The 24,337-nt window shown below is 32.6% G+C and overlaps 1 protein-coding gene across 4 annotated transcripts in view; it reads left to right on the top strand.

Annotated features, from left to right (window-relative positions):
* The window catches only part of Ctr9 (RNA polymerase-associated protein Ctr9), a 153,810-nt gene that overhangs the window by 111,792 nt on the left and 17,681 nt on the right, over nt 1-24,337 (top strand). For 2 of the 4 annotated variants that reach the window (XR_015040690.1, XR_015040689.1), the window contains 4 exons: nt 9,769-9,819; nt 10,101-10,201; nt 11,921-11,974; nt 21,630-21,686. Coding sequence is in view for 2 of the 4 variants with exons in the window: in XM_085815049.1 (XP_085671175.1) it covers nt 9,769-9,819; nt 11,921-11,974; nt 21,630-21,686 (162 nt within the window). In the remaining 2 variants the exon portion in view is untranslated. Of the gene's footprint in view, nt 1-9,768; nt 9,820-10,100; nt 10,202-11,920; nt 11,975-21,629; nt 21,687-24,337 lie in introns of those variants that run through there. The other 2 variants (XM_085815049.1, XM_085815048.1) reach the window with 1 other exon arrangement.

The raw sequence follows: 24,337 nt of genomic DNA, 5'->3' as shown, positions 1-24,337 counted from the left end.
TCGTGCTGGAACCACATTTGTCTGCGAACAGCTGGAGGAACATCTACCAAAAGTTCAGGTAAAACCTCCTGTACCTCCAAAAGAATCTGTACATTTGTCCAGTTAAAGGACTAGTTAGAATGTATGGTCTTACTGGGTTATTGTGCACTATGCCCACTGAAACATTAATAGAAAATCTTTCTTGGTAGGCAACTGTTATTGTGCCATTTGGGTTATCATAGACCCACAGGTGAGAATTATGGATGTTAAACATACCCGATCTCGTAAAGATAGCCTTATCAGTGAATAAATCATCTGCAAGGAAAGTTTGATTGTCTGCAGTCTGTAGGTACCATCAGGCAAAATTGAGATGTGGAAGATAATTGACAGGGGTCATTGCTTGCACTCTCTGTAAATGATACGGATGGCTTCAATCTTCATGTAAAGTTCTCCAAATAGTTGCATGGCTCACACCCAATGCACATCCTACAGCTCTCTAGTTTGACAAAGGATTATTCCCTACTGTGTGTAATATTCTTTCTTCCACTACAGGAACTCTGTGATATTTTCCAATGCTAGTATCACAACTGGATGCATAAAATGATCCACTCAAGTTTACTTCTGATGAAAACGCTCGAATGTTCTATAATCCGGTTGATTTCTATTCGAGAATTACTCCCTGTACATCCTTTGAGCAGTTAATTCATCTCCTTGTGCAGCCTTCATACATGGAATGCTTATCAGCAATCTCCATATTGGCCTAATGATGCATGCTTCTCAAGATCTGTGTGAGAAATGAAGAATCCATCTAGCACAGCACTTTTATACACCACATTCATCAGCATTCTCTACCAGCTCAATGCAGCAGCACACACATTCCTATCCGAAATCTGCTTATTTAGGTCCCCTTTACCTATCTTTAACATGTAGTTTTGAACTACCCTGTATATGTACACTGCTAAAAAAAAAAAATGGGACAGTGCTATATCTCCTGTTCTACTGGGCCGATTGACAAAATTCAAACTACGTTTTTCATGTCTCGAAAGCGCGACTTAGGATATATATTAGATTTATATATAGTACTATTCTAACATAGGTATTTTGACACAAAATCGGACTTTTTCTGAAATAACATACCAATTTTTTTACATATTTCGATTCTACGACTCAAATTATGCCAGAATACCAAGTTTTGTAAAAATCGTACGAATAGTTTTTAAAATATTGGTTCTCAAAATTTTAGCTCCTCAATGTTAATTGAATTTGGCAAATATTTATTAATATCTCTTTTTTTATTAAACCTTTTTGATTTTTTCTCTCACATTTCGAAATTTTGGTTCATTCCAAATAAAATTTACCCATTTTTTGCGTTTTATTTTTTAAATTTCTATTTTTAAATAATTTCTATAGATTTTTCGAAAAAATTTTTGAATTATAACCTATAAAATTTTTACCATCATCTTAAAGTAAGGTGTATTTTTAAGCACATCTGCAAAAAATTTGACTTTTTTATTCAAAATTTTCTAAGATATACACGAATTTACATAATTTCGCGTTTTGAAATTTGGCACCTTTTTTTTGAGCGATAATAACGCCAAATGTGGTCTATGGATTTTTGTTGCACTGAATTGCCACAGCTATTTTTAACCTTAAACTTCAAATAAAATTTTACAGAGAATTAATTATATGACATTTTTTCCCTCAATGATGCGTAATAAATATTTATTAATACTATATGAAAGGCTATTTTTTTTGAAATTATAGATGATATTATTCAAATTTTTAACTATTTTTTTTTTTTTTTTAATTTCTCTCGTATCTTTTCTTTTTTTAAAAAATTTAAGAGTAAGTTTTTGAAATAGTAAATTTTTACCTTCGGTGTTTTATCGTCTGCTACTTTACTTCGTTTAAATCGAATTGTCTAAAACTGAGAATTTTCATTTGATATTTATTTGAATTTTATGACATTAACTGCATAATTTATTTCTAAACAAACTGTTGCTTTTGAAGTGGCTGAAAGAGCGGCTGATACTATTATCCATATTTTTAAAGCACAATATATTTTTATAGAAACATAACATTTAGAATAATCATTTTTTATAAAAGTCAAATTATGATATAAACATACAACCCTCTAGAGACTGAATTAATAGAAGTTCAATGGTTATGTAGAAATGATCTGCAGCTACTTAATGGCTGGATAAGTCAGCAGATTCTGTGGACAAGTAAGAATAATTATATAAACGACACCAACATTCTGGATTCAATAAACAACAAGGATACGATGTTTACTAAATGAATTTAAGAAGTTTTAAAACATAAAAAATCAACTCATTTTTTTTCCTAAAATGTATTTTTGTGCATAGCATATTTTCGTTATATCCTTAAAATTCTAATTTAGAATGTAATTGTCAAGAACTGAATCCTAATCATCAGTAATATAATAAGTAATTATTACTGTTATTAATAAATCCTTCTTATAAAGTAATTGCAAATATTTCAAAAAACTTTCTGTCTGAATGCAAACATTTTTCTATGCAAATATTTTTAATTTTATATTAATCAAGATTGCACACCATATTATTTATTTCCACTTCAATTCTTACCGTCAGTTCTAGTAGAATTCACAAATCAATTATATTTAATTAAGGATTGGATTGGATTATTTAATTATGGCAAAGCACACGAGGGCTATCTGCCTAAAGGGAGGGATGCCTTCGTGGAGGACTTTCTAAGGGAAACTGGCCCGTATACACGTTACACATGGGGAAAACCACGAAACCGCCCATGCGGCCAGCCCGTTCGCGGGATTCGAAACTCGAACTGAACTACCAGTGTTCAGCGTCTTTACCGCTCGGCCGTTGGTGGGCTATTTAATTAAGGAATGACCATCTAAGTTAAGAAACAGCATACCGTAACAACATTTCAATTATTGGTTCCGTATTTTTCATGTTACTCCCGATTGGCTAGCTACGTGATTTTTAATGAGTATTCGGATTTTACTAGTAACTTCACTTGGAAATCGCGCTTAAACTAGGTTAGTTGGTTATTTGAACATAGAAAGAACATGGGAGCTATTTGATTAAGATGCTTTCATAGAGAATCTTTGTAAAGAGAACCTAAAAAACTACGAAAACCAACCATGCAGCCTGGGTTAGACTGAGCAGCAAACAATTAGTATTTAACAATCTTTTCTTTTTCAAATGCTAGGCAACTGATGAGGCTCCAATTAAATCTCCAATTTAATATTTTATTTGTAAATATTTAAAATATTGTTGTATTCTTTGACACAAAAAGCAGAATTTAAGTTTTGTTAACTCGTTAGTAAACTACCAAGCCGTAGTGCAAATGAATATTCAATTTCTTTGGCAATAATTGTATTCACTTAATATTCTTGGAATATGAGCTAAAGAAGGAACGTTCTCGGAAGATTAAAGAAGTGTTTAAATCCAGTGATATTAGGTTTGTCTTACAAGCTCAGGATCAAAACGATTCTGCAATTGCCCGAGTAGTTGACTTGTGAATGGATGTGAATTAAGCAGATGACTTTTAATCTTACGTTATTCAGCCAGAAAACGTATTCCAAATGTTTTGTATTGCATGACAATGCATCTTTTCATTATTCAATAACCAGTCGGAGAACCGCTTGTGTTCGGAAAATAAGTATGTATATTCAATCGTCCTGCATGTTCTTCAAATTTGTCTTCTTGTGATTTTTTTTTTCTTTCTCAAAAACTAAAGTTGCCTCTCAAAGGAAAGTTTTTTGACATTGAAGAGACAAAATTAATATGACATCTACTTTTAGAGGCATGTCAAAAACAGATCTCTACAAACCTTCTCTTCCATTACATGCTGTGCAGTTAGACAAAAAGTTACATCAGCGTAAATTCTATAATCTATTTTTATTACAATCTGATTACTTTATTAACATACAGTGAATATATACTAAATCTTTTACTTTAGCTTAAGTAATTCGGAATTTTTGACGGAATTGTTGTCGGAACTAGGACTTAGAAGATAAGTCAAATTGAATATTTCGATAACCCAATAAATTCAAGTTCGAAATTTCAATATTTTATTTTCGGAAGGAGGGGAAATGTTTTCAGTTTTGGTCCATTATACTAAGTATATTTGCTTCGATTTTTTATTTTTCCATAAAAGCGAAAATTTTACGCATGGTATACATATAACGCATAGCTTCAAATTAAAATTTAATAATATACAGAGTGGTTATAATTAAAGTTCCACATTGAAACGGTCATAAAAGGAAAACTACTGGATCAAATGTTATCAAACTTGGAAATCGTGTAAAGGAGGTCATCGGAATTTATTTTCCGCGAAAAAAAGGAAGTTCGAAACTTCAAAACCAGGAGGGAAATGGCGCTGCATGCAATATTGTTAAACGGGTTTAATATGTTGTATACCCTTAAGAAACTTTGAAGTAGGCAAATTACCATTTAAAGACGTTAAATTCGATAAATGTCGAGTGCGCCATCCCTGTAAGTGAGAATTTCGTCCGTGAAAAGCACGAATTAGCGATTAGAAAATGTGAGATCGCAAATCACTTTCACAAGTGCGTACAATCTGGAAATCGTTTTCTTACAGATCGATAATTTGTAATTTTTTAAGCCTGAATTCGGTACTAAAACGTGAAGATACTGATTCAAAACGCTTTTAATCAATTTGGGCCAAAGATATCTCTCATGTTATCTATCTAGTTCCATTGCATTCTCCTACTACATTCGATTGCATAACAGTCATTTCACACCGTTTACTGTTGAATGACAGCTAGTTTTATAACTGAACCATTTTTTTCTGAAGAGCAGTCGACAGCTGGACCACTGCGATTGCAGCTCACTTAGAGCCAATATTAAAATGTTTCGTGATACATGAACTGCAGTAACGTGGCATTTTAGTACTACGATTTTTATGCAGGTCTGGGCACCACCTCAAGAGCGTCGCATAGTTACTTAGGCAACATTTCACGAATGAACGTCTTATAGGCCAACACTTCCCCTCTTCCCGCCAGACCTCAACCTCTGTGACTTTTGTCTCAAAAGCACTGTTTATGGTGATAATCTAAACAATTTGGCAGAAATGAAAAATGCGATACACTGATAACATTCCTCCTGATATGCTATGTGTAACGTGTATACGAGCCAGTTTCCCTTAAAAAGTCCTCCACGAAGGCATCCCTCCCTTAAGGCAGATAGCCCTCGAGTGCTTTGCCGTAATCTAATAAACCAAACTAAAACCAAACCTGATATGCTAAGAGCTGCTGTTGAGAATGCAGTAACATGATTTAACTTGCTTTCGGAAAATGCTGGACGCTACATTGAACATGCTTTGTAACACGTTTCGGAAAATATTAAACACATTTTAAACAGATGTTTTCGTGTCTTATTTCATTTAACAATATTGTATACAGCGCCATTTTTCCCCTGATGGTAAGTTTTTGAACTCTTTTTTTTCCACCGAAAATAAATTCTCATAACCTCCTTTACACGATTCCCAAGTTTGATAACATGTGGTCCGGTAGTTTTCCTTTTATGACCATTTCAAAGTGGAACTTTAATAATAACCACCATGTAAAATAAGCTTTAAAAGTCTGACAGTTTGGTTCAAGTCCCAACTTTAAAAAATATATATATAAATATAAATTTTTATATTAATTCTCTTAGAAAGCATGTTTCAAGAAGCTAATTTTTCTCTCGCGTTATAGATTGTATAAAAAAACATGATCTTTAATATGATTTAGATTGTTTCAGCCGATATAAGAATCGGGTCACTCTGTGGTACAGAATAAACCCTGCTGGACTGTTTTATTTCTTTGTCATTTAGCAAAAATCTTTTAATTAAAATATTTATCCTTTGGACTTCGCTTTAAACTTTATTTATAGCTAAAATGACTAGAAAATGAAAAGCTGTCTTTAGCTGAAACGCAATTCATATAATTGATATTTTAAAAAATTGACAAGAATGCAAAATGTATGGAAGTCTAGCAGTCGAAAAATCTTAATTTTCTTGTGTGAGCACTGAAAATAACTGTAGAAGGAAAGAAGAAAATTAGGGAGAAAAGTAAGCAAAAATTTGCAGGGAAATTCGGCTATCAGACATACCAAGATGTTTCAAAAAGTTGGACGCTTTTGAATAGACATTCAGGATACTTCAAAGAATTTAGGCGTTCAAAGAGAAAACACTTGGACGTGTACACCAGCAAATACCATCAATTGAGCTTGTGTTAGCAGAAAAGACAAAAAAGATATCATTGCAGATTAAAGAGCGACTGGTTTTAGAATATATGGTTGTATAAATTTAAATTATGTTATAATACATCATATCGTATCATAAAAGGAGAATCCCATGATTTCTCATTCGAATTATTTCAAGATTCAGGAGTTTATCCAGTGATGTATGTGGATGTCACCTAAAGACGTTTTTTTTTTTTTCATCCTGATGAAACAGCGGCCGAGCGGTAAAGTCGCTGAACACTGGTAGTTCGGTCCGAGGTTCGAATCCCGCGAACGGGCTGGCTGCATGGGCGTTTTCGTGGTTTTCCCCATGTGTAACGTGTATGCGAGCCAGTTTCCCTTAGAAAGTCCTCCAGGAAAGCATCCCTCCCCTTAGGCAGATAGCCATAGTGTGCTTTGTCATAATAAAATAAACCAAAACCTTTTGATGAAACCAGTCTTTCCTTTCATCTCATAGCTTCAAAATGTTTAGCCTCTAAAGACTGATAAAGGCTCTGACAAAATACTTTGTGAAGAACTTTCTAAGGGAAACCAGCTGTCATACGCGGTACACATGAGAAAATCCACGAAAACGCCCATGCAACCAGCCCGTTTACAGGGATTCGAACCCCGGAGTGAACTACCAGTGTTCAGCAACTTTACCACTCGGCCGTTTGTGGGCCTTTATGAAATGGAAGGCGATAACTTTATTTAAAATAATTGTCAGAAATACCAAAATGTTTCGAAAAGTTGGATACTTTTCAATATACTTTCAGAATGCTTAAAGAAACAGAGAAGAAAAATAAATTTTTTCGTAAAATTTAGTATTTGTATTTTTTTTTAATTTAAAACTTTTCAATCTTATGATATTTGATTCTTGCGATTTCAAAAATAAAATATTTGACTAAAATATGAATAACATTTTAAGAAACCAAATGTAGGATAAAATTGTGTAAAGCAATGGGCACAATGATAAAACTGTTTAAAGCAGTGTATGCAAGTCATCCTAAGTTAAAATATCGGTTATACATCTCTCTTATTTATATATATATATATATTTTTTTTCTGAACGGAACATTGAAAGGCGTGTAAAACTGTGCTTTACTGAATTTTCTCTTTTAATATAGTATGCAGTTTTCAAACGCATCGTAGTCTGGGTTACAAAGTATTCTTCCGAAAAGAACGCAGTTCAAATAAATAAAATCAAATTCTGGAAAATTGATATTAATAAATATATTTAAAATGCTCAGTTCGAATGAATACATAGAAAATTTTAAAACAATTATCTGAAGAGACAATGCAACACAAACAATTAAAATAAAAGTATAAAAATTTAAAAATGACCTAAAATAATAGCTATGACGAAAAAAATATATAAAGAAAACTATTTGAAAAAAAAAAAATAAACGCTACACCTTTATTTACGCAGTTCGAATAAGTAAATAGAAATTTTTAAAACAGTTATTCGAAAGAAAAAAAAAAAAAAAAACGTGCAACTTAAACAATTAAAATGAAATTCGAAAAAGAAAAAATTACTTAAAATAATAAGTTATAATTAAAAATATAATATAAAGAATATTATTTGGAAAAAAGGAACAATGGTGACTTTTTTTCCTAAGGAAACTAGGTTGCCATATATTAAGAAGTTCGCCAAGTGAAGTATTCTTGGCACAAACTGACAAAAAAGTGCCAACATAAATTTGTGAATTTCTCCGTAAATTTCACTCCAAATTTTACAAAATTTCATATTTAGGCGTAATTTGAGTCGTAGAATCGAAATATGTAAAAAAATTGGTATGTTATTTCAGAAAAAGTCCGATTTTGTGTCAAAATACCTATGTTAGAATAGTGCTATATATAAATCTAATATATATCCTAAGTCGCACTTTCGAGGCATGAAGAACGCAATTTGAATTTTGTCAATCAGCCCAGTAGATCGGGAGATATAGGACTGTCCCATTTTTTTTTTTTTGAGCAGTGTACATATATGTAAAATATCTAACTTTCAAATAATAAATTAATAATAGTCTTTTAGCTTCTGTTTTCATTCTAAAAATAGCAGAGCAATAATTTTCTAATGAAACTCCCTGTAGTTCTGATTCGCACTTATCAATGAAATCATCTTAACCAAGCATCTGGACATTAATCTGTCATTTGCTATGAAATGGATTTCGGTATAAAATGTAATTGTGTCGCAACACCACCCCCTTTTCTCTTCTGCTTCTTTTCACTTCATTGCCACGCACTGTTTACTTTTCTAATTTGGTGCACTGTTTAAGATGTTGTAAGCTGTACAAAATTGCGTATAGCACACCCATAGTTATGATGTGCATTATCAAGGAATAAAATTATGTGCGGAATTTACTGTTATCTGTGTCTTCGAGTGTCATCATTTCCAAATATGCATTTAAGCCTGTCCTACAACAATCTGTTGCAACTTTCCACCAAGTCATCCTTTTACATACATATATATATATATGATAAAAAAGAGAAAAAGACGTAGCAATGTTGTTTGGTGAAGCACTTATATAGCATATTGAAGAGGAAGAATTCTGACTGCATAGAATGTTAATCCATATTGAATAGGAACTTTGGCAGTCAAGGCGGATTAAATTTTATTTTTATTTTAAATTCACATTACTGACCACAGTTCACTTGGCACTCTGATTGTGCCTATTTTCAGAACATTTGCTATTTTGAGTACTATTGCAATAGAAAGAGAACACAGCAAAATGAAATGGCATCCAAGCAACCAAAGAGGAAAGTTTGGGTTTGCATTAGAAAGGTTTCAGTTCTCTGAGTTTAGGTTCTGAAATAACTATGTCATCAGCGTTACGCAAGCTTCATGGCATAGATTGATCTAGAATAGCACAGTCCAGAAATGCTGTTATTATTTTAGAATAAAGAGAAAATAACCAGATTAAGAAAGAGGAATTAAAAGGTTATTACAAAATTAAATTATAAAGCTGATTTGTATATATTTTATGCTTGTATATGTATATATAGATAGATATATAGCCACCTCCCTTACCCAGCTCAAAAGTCCTTATCTGGCCTTTCCGGTCATAGTCATATACTTCCATTTACAGAAGTGTTTTAAATATTGAAAATATTCATGTTTGGCCAGTGTCAATTTTTTTTTAAAATTAATTTTGGACAAATAACAAAAATCTAACTTTTAATGTGGTCTACTAGTATCAATACTTACGTTTGGTAAATTTTTGTGCTTGTTATGAAAAAAAAAATGTATAAGAAGTTCGGCTCCTGTATGACAAAAGTTATTGTTATTTAATTTCAAATTGTGCAATTTTTTATGTCATTTTCAAAAGTGCAGCAAAAATGTATATAATTTAATAGGCCATACAAGGAAGTGATTTGGTGTCTACATCATGTTTTTTTGTTAAGGCTTTATTTATTTTGTGCATGAAATTTAACATTGTGATATATTTATAAGGATATATGCACACACACATATATATCTATCTATATATATATATATATCATAAAAATGTTTAATGCAGTTGGTTTCTTCTCTTTTTTCCTTTATTCCTTTAAACAGATAATGAAAGCAGAGCTTCAGAATCTGACAAAGAAGAAGCTGCTCAATCTGGTTTGTTACTTATCTTTATTCATGTGTTTCTTCTTTTCTATAATTTATATATTAAGTTATAAAGAAAAATTATTCAGCAAATTTTTAAAAATGTGTGTTACTGAATTGTTAAGATTAATGCATAAAGAATATTTGTGTGCTTATATATTATTTCCATAATACAATTACAAATAATTATAGAATGCAGTCACAACTAAGGTTTATGAAATTTATATTTAGTGGTTGGAAAATGTCATTTTTTTTTACCTTAGTAGACATTTGAATTATAAATATATTTTTAGGAATTCTGAAAAGAATGTGCAAATGTTCTTCACTAATATTACTATTGTGAAAATCTGCTATAGGAAACTTCAAGAGGCCAAAAGCTTCACTGTATCCAGTGGTTTGTTATATCTGATTTGATTTTTTAAAAAGATGAATTATCTTACACAAAAATATGTGAAAATTAAATGATGAATAAAGGGAAAAAAGTTGATTATCACTGTGACAAAAAAAATGAATAATAAATCTGATTAAAGAAAATCTCATTAAAATTTTATTACAATTATCGTTAAACTTGTTCATTAAATTTGTTGTCTGTTCTTTTCCAGTCTGCTGAATGTGCCTGGCAAATTCATTGATGGATACTTTGAATTGACAGATGCTTTGTTTAATCTTTGATTTAAACTTTTTTTTGTATTTTTTTAAACATTCTATTTGTAAATGGAAACACTTTTACACTATTTCCTGTCAATCTTTGCCTTTAAACTTTTCTCTGTGTTCTGCTCAAAGGCTGTGTAAGATAGGTGTGACACCCATTGTAGGAGAATTATACAATAAAATAAGCATGTCTTATGACATTAATGGTGCATATGACCATTGAACCAAAAAACGTGTAAGGTTTCTCTTATTTCATTGAAGTCATTTGACTGAGCTGCCAGATAGAACCTTACTCAAGGCTGATGCTATGATGGAAATTTTGGGATATTCAGGTAAAGAGGAAAAGCCAAATCTTATGATATAGCCAAATCTTTATAAATCACTGTTATCTTGCAGTTTTACAGTTTAGTCTTCTTTTAGTGAATGAAAGGTTTTTATCCTTATTTGGTTGTTTTGTTTGAGTATAAATTCTCTCTAAGTTGTATCCTCTGAATAGGGAGTTTTACAAGATGTAAGATTTTTTTTAATGGGTACTTACATATAAGTGCAACCACCTTGGTCCAGTTTGGTGATTTTTTAAAGAATTAAAGGTGATGCAGTGAATTTTCAGATTGCAACTTACAGTGGATGTGGTTACCTGAAAAATTGTTTTGCACATAATTACCAGAGTTTGCTGCCTTCTGAAAATTTTGTGACTTCTACTAACGTGGTTTTGAAACTACTTAAGTACCTTTTTATAAAGGTTATTAAATCTTTGCATTACAACCATACATATCTTGCGAGACATGATCATGCTTTCTCTGAACATTGAAGAAGATGTGTAGCTGATGATATTTGTCTTTCTTTCTTTCTTTTTTTTTTTTTTTTTAAGTGGAAAATTTTTTCCAAATTCTCTGCACTTTGTTCACAGACTCTGCTGTCTGTTTCTGTGTTGAAACTTCATCTGCATCGTGAGCTGGAAATGTAAAGAAGCTTCTGTGTTGAAGATAAGGTGAATATTATTAGAAAACATAAAATTGATGCAGCCATATTGATACGGTTTATCCAAAGCTGTAGATACCATATGAAAAAAATCAAAACTCTATAATTTTTGCTCTTGAAAAAGAATTTGGGTATAAGGCAAAAAATGAGAAAGGTAGAAGAGTATAGGAATGTTGAAGAAGCACTGTTGAAATAGTTTATCATTCAAATAAGGCACAATCTGCCAATATTGGGACAAATGGTTAATGTGCCTTACATCAAAATCACAGCTTGTAAACTTTATTTATAGTTTACAAGCTGTGATTCATAGTGTTTATGCTTATGTTCACTAAATATTTTTTAAATTTTTTTTTAAAAAAAGATATCATTTTGCTTCAGTCCTTGTGCTATTTAAATGCACAGTGTAAATGAGAAAATGTTCATCAAGAATTTTTTGCATTATATTTGATAATTATTTTTATGTTTAATTTTTTCCCTTAAGATAATGAAAATGCAAGCAGAACATCAGGTTCTGATAAAGAAGTGGCACATTCTGGTTAGTACTTTTTTTGTTGTTGTTGTTGTTGTCATTGTTGATTAATTACAAGTGTTAGTGGATCCCTGAACAGATTTTATTGGAGTTAATAATCAGAGTCTTTTAATAATTTCCAAGAGACTTTTTGCCAGGGTCTTGCAAAATCTCATTGTGTTATTTTCATAAATATTTGAAACAGGATCCTGAACAGGAGTGCTTTTACCACATGTTCAGAAAAAGTGTTTTATACCGGTTCTGACTTTGAATCTGTTATTTGAAAGTGGCTATGTTAATGCAATGAGGAAAAGTAAGATCTTTGTCAGAGTATTTTGGAAAAGTAATTACACATCTGAAAACAATATCACTATAAAAGTGATTTTTAATAAAATAATGCTAAGGAAATTCAGAATGTTAAAACTGTACTGCTTTTTAAGAAAGTAGCTTATTGTAAATTTCTGTTAGTGGAAACAGAACTAACCATTGTGCCTGATAAAAAATATAAATGTTCTTAAAAATCTAGCACTGCCACAAATATTTAATGTGACTCTTAAAAAGACCTTTCTTTTTTTTAAATATAAATTTAATTAAAAATTCTGTGCTAGACTTGTTTTATAAATATAAGGTAATGTTACTGCATGTGAGTAGGCAAGACCAATGAACACACAAGTAGTTTGAGATTCCAGCAAACAAGCTGACTGCATAGATGTTTTTGTGATTTTCCCCATGTTTTAAAATGAATGTAAGCCATTTTTCCAATAAATCCTCCACAAATGCATCTCACCGCTTACGTAAGTAGCAGTAAAAATCCTTTCCTCATTTCAATATAATGGATATTGAACCTTGTAGGAAGAACAAAGCTAAATTTTCAGAATGAACAAAATACTTTTATTTGAATTTTAAAACAGAACAAAAATATAAATGCTGCAGATCTTAACTATTAGAATTTTAAACTCTTACAACTATTAAAATGCTACCCTCTTTAAACTCTCCAAACGAAAAATATATATATATATATATATAAATCTTCCGAATTCTCTTCTTGTTGTCACACCCTAAAATGCAAGTTCTTATCCTATTATTTATATTTCACGTTCTCTTTAAGTCACGATCTTTACAAGTCCCCCCACAAGAAGCACATTCGTCACCGTAGAGACAATGCTGCTCAGAGTTCATTGAGAGAGAAAGAGTTAACTGCTAACCTTGACAAAGCATCAGCATTCCGATGTGAACTTCCTTTGCGGTATGTCACAGCCATGTTATATTGTTGTAACGCTAAGACCCAACGAGATAATTTAGCACCGTGAGGGGCGCTTTGGGTCATGTAGGTGAGGGGATTGTGATCAGACACAATCTGCACTTTGGCACCAAAAATCCATGTGTCAAATTTTTTCAAGGCTTCGATGACACAAAATGCTTCTCTTTCGATGGTTGACCATCGTTGTTGACAGGGCATTAGTTTCTTGCTTTTCTGTCTTCTCATCACTTAATCCAAAAGAGTTTTTCTGCTCGTGTTTTATAACTTGATCTATTTCCTTTCCCATTCTTTGTTTTATCTCTCTTAGCTTGGAGAGAATATAAGGTGATACTTTTCTTGATATGTTTTCATTAGCCGTAATTTCATCCTTGATAATTTGATCCATCTTATTGCCATTCGCTCTTTTACTTCTTTCAGCATGAGTGTAAGATGAGGTAACACTTTTTTAAGTACTTTTTCTTTGCTCTCAGCTTGAAAAATTTGACTTTTTCTTGGCATGTCATCTATTTCTCGGTGCTTGGATTCCGAATAAGAGGATATTTTTCGGGGTCTATCTTCACTCATTGCGTGTGCTGAATATACAAATTCTTCTGGTTCTCTGAATCTTCTTTCTGAGGCAATTTCCTCAGACCTCCTTTCTGGTAATGAGTATCTTTTTTCATCTCTAGAGGTTAGACGTGCTTCGTCAGAAAATCTTTTTTCATGCTCTCCTTTCAAGTAAATGTCTTTTTCATCACCTCGAGTACTTGAACGTCGTCTTCTGCTAGTCACTGTAATGTAACTGCTGGACTTCTTTACCGGTTTATAGACTTCTCTGATACTTGGGTGTTTTTTTCACTGGCGTACCAGAACGAACATAAGAGACTCCTTCGTAAAATGCCTTGCTTCCTTCTCCTGGTATAAAAGAAATGCCTGTGCCTTGCCTCTTTTTTTTTCTGAGAAACACTTTTCTTCGGGAAAAAACTATACGTCTTCTTTAATATGGTACGTTTGAACGGTTTTCCAGTTTCATAGTCTACGTCTTCACCAGAGTCGACATCGTAAGTATTTCTATCTGTATCATAAAAGCGATAGTCACCTCTGCAAATTCTTCCTTCTTTCCGCTTTATTATAAGTGGAATATGTTCTTGGGAGAATTCCCCAGCAACTTTGAATTCATCTTTCATTAATTCCTTTATCTCTTTGCGGGACTCTTTGAATTCTCCTTCCATGTCTGAATCATTCCTGTGCACTCCATAGAAACGGTATCCTCCTCTTGTTACAAAATTTCCCTGAGGCATATATGGCACATCACCTTCAACTTGGTCATATTCAAGACCATAGTCAAATTCCCAACCAGTGTTCTCTGCTAGATCATTTCTGTTTGGCAATCGCTTTCGCTTTATAGTTGGTATTTTTCTATGCAAGCCTTTTGGACAATCAACTTTGCTTCTAACATAAAAATGATTATCATATTCCACATCCCAGTTGCAAGTCCTGCCAACTACGTAACGGTGTAAACCTTTGTTTTTGTTACATTTGCTTCGAACATAATTTTGATTGGTGTAATCAACTTCATATTTTGTCACAGGATAAAATACTTGCTTTTCAGTTTTTTTCTTAATAACTTTTGGTGCAGATTTTTTTGGTTTGACATGAATAGAGATCTTGGCAGTTAGCACTTCTGGTTTTTCTTTTTCTGCAAGGGGTGTTTGTGTTTGTATTAAGTTGTTTTGTGCTGTTGCAGGAGCACTTCTTGGTATCCGATTTTTGGTACATAACTTAGATGTATGACCTTCTTTTCCACAATTATAGCAAGTTAGTTTGAAGCTAGGCTTTTGTGGTTCGTCACTCTTACGGGATGGGTACACTCATGGCGTGTTCTCAGTGGACAGCGATTTATTTCTGAAAGCTCTTTCTGGAAGTGGAGAATGAGGTTGCCATTTTACATTAGTTCTGTCTGTTGATGGATTACCACCAGTCCGTTTTGAGATATTACGAACACTGTCATATTCGACAAGTTTATCGAATATGACAGTGTCAAGTTTATCAGCTAATTTGGTTGGAGAAACGAACTTCGCCTAGTCATCAAGAAGATGGTCTCTTACTTCATAGGGTACTCTTTTCTTAATTTGGTCAGTAATAATCAAGTCTTTTAACATGGCAAAATTTGTGATGATTTCAAGACCACTGATCCATTCTTCAAAATAACTTGTAATTTCGTAGCGAAAATCTCTCCATGATTTTTCAGCGCTCTTTTGGTGCATCACAAATTTATTTCTAAAGCTTTCAAGATTTAATTTAAATCTCTTCAATAAAATGGCCTTAATGTACTCATAATCTTCAAAATTTTCTTCAGATTCCCTACCAATTAATTGAATGATTTCAGATGGCATTAAAGTCAATAAACATGAAACCCAATCTTTAGGATCAATCTTTGTCCTTTTAGCTTGTCTTTCAAATAAGGATAAATAAATCACAATATCATTGTATCTTAAATTGAATTTGGGAATAAACTTAATTAAATCAAAATTATGATGTCCATTTTCATTTGTTGGTGGAGTTTGTGTCAGTCGAACACGAGATTCAATTTTGAGTTTCCTCAATTCAAACTCCATTTGCTCTCTTTTCTGCTGTGCTTCTAATTCTTCTTTCCTTTGTTGTTCCTCAATCTCTTCTTTCCTTCGCTATTCCTCAAGCTCTTCTTTCCTTCGCCTTTCCTCAAGCTCTTCTTTCCTTTGCTGTTCCTCAATCTCTTCTTTCCTTCGCTGTTCCTCAATCTCTTCTTTCTCCTTCCTTCGCTGTTCCTCTTCCTTTCTTTTCCTCTCTTCAACAATCGTTAAAAACACTTCTTTAGCAAATGCTTCATCATATGTATCACTTTGAATTATTTCATTTTTTATCGCCACGATTTTCATACTTGGATCTACTTAAATTTCTAATTCAGCAGCTAAAACTAGCAAATCCTCTTTTTTCGCACGTCCTATAAAAACCATGTCTCGATTTTAAATAAACCTTATTCTTTGAAAATTTAATTTAAAAAAAAAAAAAAACTAATTTCTTGTTAATGCGTCCTTCAATTTATCCTTAACATTAGTTAAAGTATGAACTCCCTGATTGCGGTTTTCTCTTTCGTTGGGGGGGAGAAATAATCGTTTCTATGTGTAACACTGTAGCAGCTGGCTGACGCCAAGTACTGATTTCAGATTTTATTCAGTCAATAGACTCTTAGTTTTATAAAAAGCAATTTTTTTTTCTATTTAAATATAATTCACAATGAATTTAATTTTATTCGGCACGAAAATCAATCAGTTGAATCAATACTTAATGTGTTGTTCACCTACTCGGGCGAGTCAAACGAAATTACATTTGAACACTGGCATATTCATTACTTTGACAAGTAAATAAACTAAGATTCCATGACGGAAACAATAATTAACTTTTCATAATCTTAATTAATTATTTTATGTTTACAAGGTAAATTGAGCTCTCACCTGAGTTATTTTGGTTCGTAATTATATGTGGGGAAACCCCGATCCTACCGGCTGGACCAGTAAAAATCCTTTCCTCATTTCAATATAATGGATATTGAACCTTGTAGGAAGAACAAAGCTAAATTTTCAGAATGAACAAAATACTTTTATTTGAATTTTAAAACAGAACAAAAATATAAATGCTGCAGCTCTTAACTATTAAAATTTTAAACTCTTAACTACTACTGTTAAAACTCTTACAACTGTTGAAATACTACCCTCTTAAACTCACCAAATGAAAAAAAAAAAACATATATATAAAAATCTTCCGAATTCTCTTCTTGTTGCCACACCGTAAAATGCAAGTTCTTATCCTATTATTTATATTTCACGTTCTCTTTAAGTCACGATCTTTACAGTAGCCTTTGTATGCTTTGCCATAATCAAATGCATCCAAATTGTCAAAATCTGTGTAATGGAGAACTCCAGCCTTTATAATAACTAAGAGCTATAACTATTTTTACAAATAAAGAAGGAACATGAGATATTGCTGTAACTTCTTTTTAATGCAGGAACGGATATCACTGACTTGGTTCTAAAAATACAAACTACTGCTATCAAAAACCCACAGTTTCAAAGTTGTGAAAACATGATAATTATTAAATCACTTGCATAGCAATAGTTAAAATCCTCAAAAGTTCAGGAGCTTTTGAGTCTAAGCAGAATAACTCGTGGTTTATTATAAAAACTTTATTTAACCACTTGAGCTAAAAAGACGTGCCACGCACATCGAGATGCTTTTGTCTCAAACCGCGAGCGACGTGAGCACCATGTCGCATTTATCGCAAAAATGAAAATAAAGTGGTGCACGTTTCGCCTAACAACGAGATTGTTTATTTCTCAAGTTACAACTCTGGATTGCACTCGCAGACGCAAAGTGGCGTAAATGAGACGCTTTACCACTTGTTGCATTGTAGCGCACGTCACCGCAACCGTGAAGTTTAGTCGTAGCGCAAGTGGTTAATAACTCATTACAATCTCTTCATCTGTTCTTACACCATAACCAAGGGGATTCGAACTACTCGGTAATTTGAAAATACCCCCCTGAAAACTTCATAAATTAAGTTAGTGAAAAACTGTCAGCAGGGTTGCCACGCTACCTGGAAAACTATAAAAATTCGGGAAATTCGAAAATTGATGAAAAACGTCAGGAAATTTAAATATTTTAGTCAAAATCTGGAAATGTTGGGGAATGTAATACGGCGATCCCAAAAAAAAGCGAGTTTTGCTCCAACATTGAGGCAATCGCTTTGTTGGCAAATTATGTATCACTTGAGCATCATTCAGCTGGTGGTGTAGAACCAATTTTCGCAACTCCAATCAGATTGTCTTGTAGAAAGGCAAAGCAAATTTCCAGTAACCTCGAGAATTGAGAGACTCCCATGCACATGTGCAGTGCATGTTGAAATAAAGAAAATACCTTTCCATTCTCGTATAAAATCAAATCAGTTTAGTCCTAGAATACACCCTCATGTACTCTATTCTAACGAAAGAACCTGTATGTAAAGAAGGAAAGCTTCCGTAGATGTAATGTTAACCAGTATGCTATTGTGCCGCTAGAAAGCGAATGGAAAAACTTGTCAAGAGATTTGGCGACGAGAATTTACCCCTCTGTGAGTGTACTGGAAATTGAGGAGCATGTGTTGTGAAGAAGCGTTCTCTGACAAAACGTTTGTCCTTTGACTTTCACAATTATTTAAACTCAGATTTTCATACTTTTTTTGCACAAAATAACTAATCCATTACTTAATTTATTTGCACGAAAAAATATTTTCTTTTCCTTTAAAGAAATTTAAGGCGATATTCGTTTTATATGTACTCTTAATAAATGTGACCTTTGAACTTTGACGGTGGCTTCGAGCTTTCAAAAAATATGTATTGTTAAAAAAAGAAAACTTCTCCGCAACAGGAGTGGCTCCGTCCCAACATAGAGGGAAATAGCTGTGCATGTGCAAAATATCTGTCGTCAAAGTTCGAAGAACACGTTTGTTTCTCAATAACATGTACACGTCGCGGGGGGAGGGATTCTCGCCTGCCAAGATCCATCTCCTAATCCCTTAATGATTTCTCCTTTCCTAACGGCGTAATAGCAAGCTGGCTTACATTATGTGTATGGAACCTTTCCTTCTTTACATAGATGCTCTTTGGAGCTTTGGCAACAGATATTTCGTGCGTGCACAGCTGTTTTCCTCTTTGTTGTGACAAAGCCACTCCTGCTGCGGAGAAGTTTTCCATCTTAACAATACATATTCTTTAATTCTAACCTCCATATATGATACACACGGGATTTGACGACATTAGGAAAAACAATAACAACTCACCACTGTTTTGGGTACCACAGTAAAGGGGTCATTTTGGTGTTGGCGGCAATTTTCAAAATTGTGCCAGGGTCGTAGCGTAGATTAGGATTTTAATGCAAAGTCTTTTAAACCTTTTTTTTTTTTTTTTTTTTTTTAATAAATAACTTATTTTTCATTTTGCAGTAAACTAGAAAAAATGTAGTAATCAGTCATCTAGGCTAGCCGTCCGTTATTTGTTCCATAACTCGTAGGCTCCGCTGCAGAGCCCAATGTTTTTAGCATGATTAGGCTTAAGATGTTATGGAATTGTCGGCGTTGGCAATTGTTATTTGTAGTTAAAACGGGCTCAGTCTCGCTACTGTTACGATTGAAACATTATTTGACCCATTTTATGGTTAGCAACATGGAGTAAAGTAATTATTGTGATGAGAATGTAGATTTGAGTGATAGTGAAGATGTGTTTGATTTTTTATTGTGGAAGACGATGTTGATTATAATTCTGACACTTCAAGTAGTGGTTCCGAAATTATACTACCAAAGAGACGACGAATGGTAGTTATTGAAAGTGAAAGCAAACAGTCGCCGGAAGACTTAGATGAATGGCGCTATGTCACGAAAGAATTAGATATTCCAGATAGAATAAATTTTAGTGTATCGCCAAAGGTCATTGGACCACAAATTCCTACAAATATTGTACAGCCAAGACAATATTTCAAATTATCTTTCACAAACGAACTGGTAAATGAAATTATAAAAGAAACAAACAATTACACAGAAAATGTTCTAAAGAATAAAGAAATATCTAGTAATTCTATTTGGAAAATGTGGCGTGCGGTGGAAGAAGATGAGTTTTGGGCTTTTATTGGAGTTATTATCAATATGGGTACTATACCCCTGGCAAATATGCAGGATTATTAGTCATTTAAGGAGAATAGTCATACCCCTTTCTTTGGTAAAATATTTACAAGAGATTTATGCAGATATTCTGGATGTTGCATTCCGCTGCGAAAGTGTGCTGGAGTTGCTGGTAGGCAGTGGTATAAAAATGTGCGGAGAGCTAAGGGTTAATATTGCTTCTCTCCTGTAAATTTATTTATTATTAGTTAATAATACTATCAAATTTCAGGCAGTCTTCTCTGGCATAATTCTGAAACTAATTCTAGCAGTATGATGACATACTAGCATGAAATTTAATGCACATATTATTTGCTTATGTATCCTGCTAAATAAATATAAAATACCTGAATTTATTTTTAAATATCATTAGATAGATTTCTTTTCATTTAGCTGCAAAAAGTCTGCAAAAAAAAAAAAAAAAAAAAAAAAGTCATTTTTTAATCCAGATTGCGCAGATTCTAATCTCTATCTTCAGTGAAGGAAAAAACTATTATTATAATAGTTATGCTTTGAGAATTATATATATATATATATAAGTCATATGTAATTGCCAAATTTTTGTGTTTACAAGTGGTACCATAATTAATTTACTTACAGCCAATGCACACTATGCAGATAGACTGGAATTTTTTCAAAATATACCTGGAAAAGTCAGAGAATTTCATTCTCCTCTTTGAGTGGCAACTCTGTGTCAGATAGTATCAATTTTGTGACAAAAAATTTTTGCCAAGCTTGGCAAAATTAAAAAATTCTGTAACTCTGCCCATTTTAGCAATTCCATTGGTTATTTACTGAAAACTGCAAGTATTACATTCTATATATTATTACAAAACAGTCAAACATATACAATTACAATATATGATGATAAATTAAAGACTGTATCAAATAGCAGTACTAAAATTGCCATAAAATATTAAATATGTACACAAAATTTCCAGTTATCTCTATTATACATATACAATTATACAACATAAATAAATGGATGAAATGGATTCTTATATATCTAAATATTCATAATAAAAACTAAGCCAGACTGTAACAAGTTGCATTCTAAACTTATGATGTACAAAGTATGATTAAACACACCAACGCGAAGTTTGGGTGGTCATTACTACCTGCACTAAGGTACTGCTTTCATGTCCCCCCCCCAAAAAAAATTTTTTTTGGCAGAAAACTTTTGTTACAACCAGATATATAAATTTATTATTGTTGTTATCAGAAACATTGTAACTTGTAGAAATCTAGTTATGCAGTTAATTTATGTTGGTGATCTCCAGAGACCTTACTAGAGTATGTGATATTTTTCTGATTGCTGTGATTAATTATTAAAAATGGTAAATAATTACTCATCCTAAAAATAGCCTCCGAGTCTAAAAAGCTCATTTTAAATGAGTTCAACTATGTTTTATTCTTTCGTAAATTGTAAATATATTGAGATTATAAATGCCAAGTTTTATGTATGGTTACAATTTGATTGTAATAATTTCCTTCTTTCCCTATACAAAATATTTTTTTAAACCTTAAACAATTGTTCTTTTGGATTGTTTGCGAAATTAATAAATTCTGAAGTCTAAAAATAAAATCTAATAACTAAAATAATAAAATTGTAAACTAAATTCATTTTGCCTGTATGAAATATCACAAAATGTTTGTTATATTGGAATCATTTTATGATTGCTGATTAATTATCATTGTTTATTTCTTTTTATTAGATGATGAAGAGGATAACAGGGCATCTGGTTCAGAAAAAGAAGCTAGTGCTCATTCAGGTATGGAGTTGTTTGCTTTTGCAGTAAAAACTGTATTATTAATTATTATTTCTAAAATCTGACTAGTATGAGTTCATTAATTGTAATTTCAGAATTTATTTTTTTGAGAAAAATCAGATATAATTTTCGCTATGTTTGCTATTAAAAATTGGTTTTTGATGGTGTATATTAATTTTTCTCTCGCCTTTGATGGAAGTCATGTCCATTACCAAAAGAAAAAAGATCCTGTTAAAGACAAATAAGTTATTTTAATTATATAGATAACCAGTAAATATTTATAGTTAAATAAAATTAAGTCTATTTACAAAGTAATAAGTGAAACTTACTTTCAGCAGTTAAGTAGGGCTTCATTGAAGAAACTCCCTTTTTTAGGTCAAAAGGTGCTATTAGTCTCAAAATGAGATTTTTTGTTGGTTCACAATAAATGGCATATCACTTTTCAAATTGTTGCCAGCAAATATGTTTGTGTTGGCCCTGTATCAGTTTTCAAGAAAGTAAATGGTGAAGAATCTGCATGTATGTATGTGTGTTCCTTGCTGTTTGAAAAAGTGACCTAGAGCCATCTAATTTCGAATAGCAATAGTCCTCCACCCAAGCATGTGCGCCTGGAAGCCCAAATTATTAATTTGTTTTATTATTTATGTCATGTTTTGTAAAACTTAAACGAATTTTTGATTAACAGTTTGAAAGTTAGCAGTGGCAACACTGTGTAAAATAAGATGCGATTTTTATTCTTCACCATGTGAGACTTTAGCTATTGGGGGAAAATGTATAATATTTATTTTTTGATTTTAATTACCAAACTCGGCTGTATGAAAGCAATGTGTTACCACAGCCAGAAATAAAATACTTTTATCTTCCATGTGCCATTCAGCAAAGCCTGAGACAAAGATGCCACACTACCTGGAAAACCGGAAAAATTCAGGGAATTCAAAAATTGACAAAAAAATTCAGGGAATTTAAATATTTTAGTCAAAATCTGGAAAAGTCAGGGAATTTCATATGGCTATTGCCCCCAAAAAAGCGAGTTTTGCCCAGACGTTGGAAGCGATCACTTTCTTGGCGAATTATGTATCGTGTGAGCATCATTCGGCCAGCTGGCATAGAGCCAATTTTCGCAGCTCCAATCAGATTGCCTTGAGAGAAAGGCAAAACAAGTTTCCAACAACTTTTGATTTCTAGTAACGAGTATCGAGAGACTCCCATGGCCACATGCAGTGTATGTTGAACTAAGGAAAATATGTATTCTCGTATAAAATAAAATCGAAAAAAATAGTAATCAGTCACCTTGGCTAACCATTAAATGTAAAAATATAGTTACGGCAATATAGCGTTGATTATTTTAATTCAATTTTAAATAATTATATTTATTTTAATGTTATTTATGCCATTTAATGTTGCTTCTCCTCTCTAAATTTATTTATTATTTATTAGTAAATAATATTTTCAAATTTCAGGAATTTTTCTCCTCATAATCCTGAAATTAATTTTAGCAGTATGACAAAATGTAATGCACATATTTTTTGCTTATGCATGCTACTAAATAAATATAAAATACCTGAATTAATTTTAAAATATCATTAAGTAGATTTTTCTTTCGTTTACCTGCAAAATGTTTGCAAAACAAGACCTTTTTTAATCCAGATTGGGCAGATTCTAATCTCAATCTTCAGTGGAGAAAACAACTCCTATTATAGTTATAACAGTAATGCTTTGGGGATTATATATCATAAGTCATTATAATATATAATCCCCAATATATATATATAAGTAATATATATACGTAGCGTATTCGGAAACTAAGTACCATTTCATTCTAGCGCTGTGGTAGGTGTCCCGCGCATGCGCACTAGTCTTTCTTGTTCACTGACTTTCAATTGTCGCCATTTTGGTTGCTCTATGTTGTGTTTTCAGTTTGCTGTGCACATTCTAAATGTTTAAGACAATTAGTTCTCCTGCTGACTGTGAGATTCGTGCCGTGATTAAATTTTTGAACGCGAGGAATGTTAAACCGGCCGAAATTTATCGTCAAGTGACAGAAGTTTACGGTGAATACGTGATAAGTGATGGAATGGTGAGAAAGTGGGTAAGAATGTTTAATGCAGGTCGAACAAATGTCCACACCGAGGCTCGGAGTGGTCGGCCTTCTGTTGTCACTGATGATTTGGTAAGGAAAGTTGATGAAGCAATTCATGAGAACAGACGCTTCACAATAACAACTCTTTCAAAGGCATTTCCACAAATTTCACGTACTGTTTTCTTCGATATTGTGTCTGACCGCTTGAATTATCGCAAACTGTGTTCCCGATGGGTTCCAAAAATGCTCACTGATGTTCACAAAACAAAGCAACTTGGTAGTGCCCTGACATTTCTCACACGGTACAGTGATGAGGGAGAAAACTTTTTAAACCAAATTGTGACGGGTGATGAAATTTGGGTGTGTCATTTCACACCAGAATCGAAACAACAATCGATGGAGTGGAGACACACTCATTCTCCGAAAAAACAAAAGTTCAAAGTGACAATGTCATCACAAAAAATCATGTGCACTGTCTTCTGGGATAGGAAAGGTGTTTTGCTTACTGAATTTCTTCCCAGAGGTGAAACCATTAATGTGGCACGATTTTGTGAGACTTTAACAAAACTAAGGC

Source organism: Stegodyphus dumicola, chromosome 4, assembly GCF_044657685.1.
Source record: "Stegodyphus dumicola isolate Sdum_Otavi_A_Nest chromosome 4, ASM4465768v1".
NCBI lineage: Eukaryota > Metazoa > Arthropoda > Arachnida > Araneae > Eresidae > Stegodyphus > Stegodyphus dumicola.
This window is presented reverse-complemented; position numbering and strand designations above follow the sequence as displayed.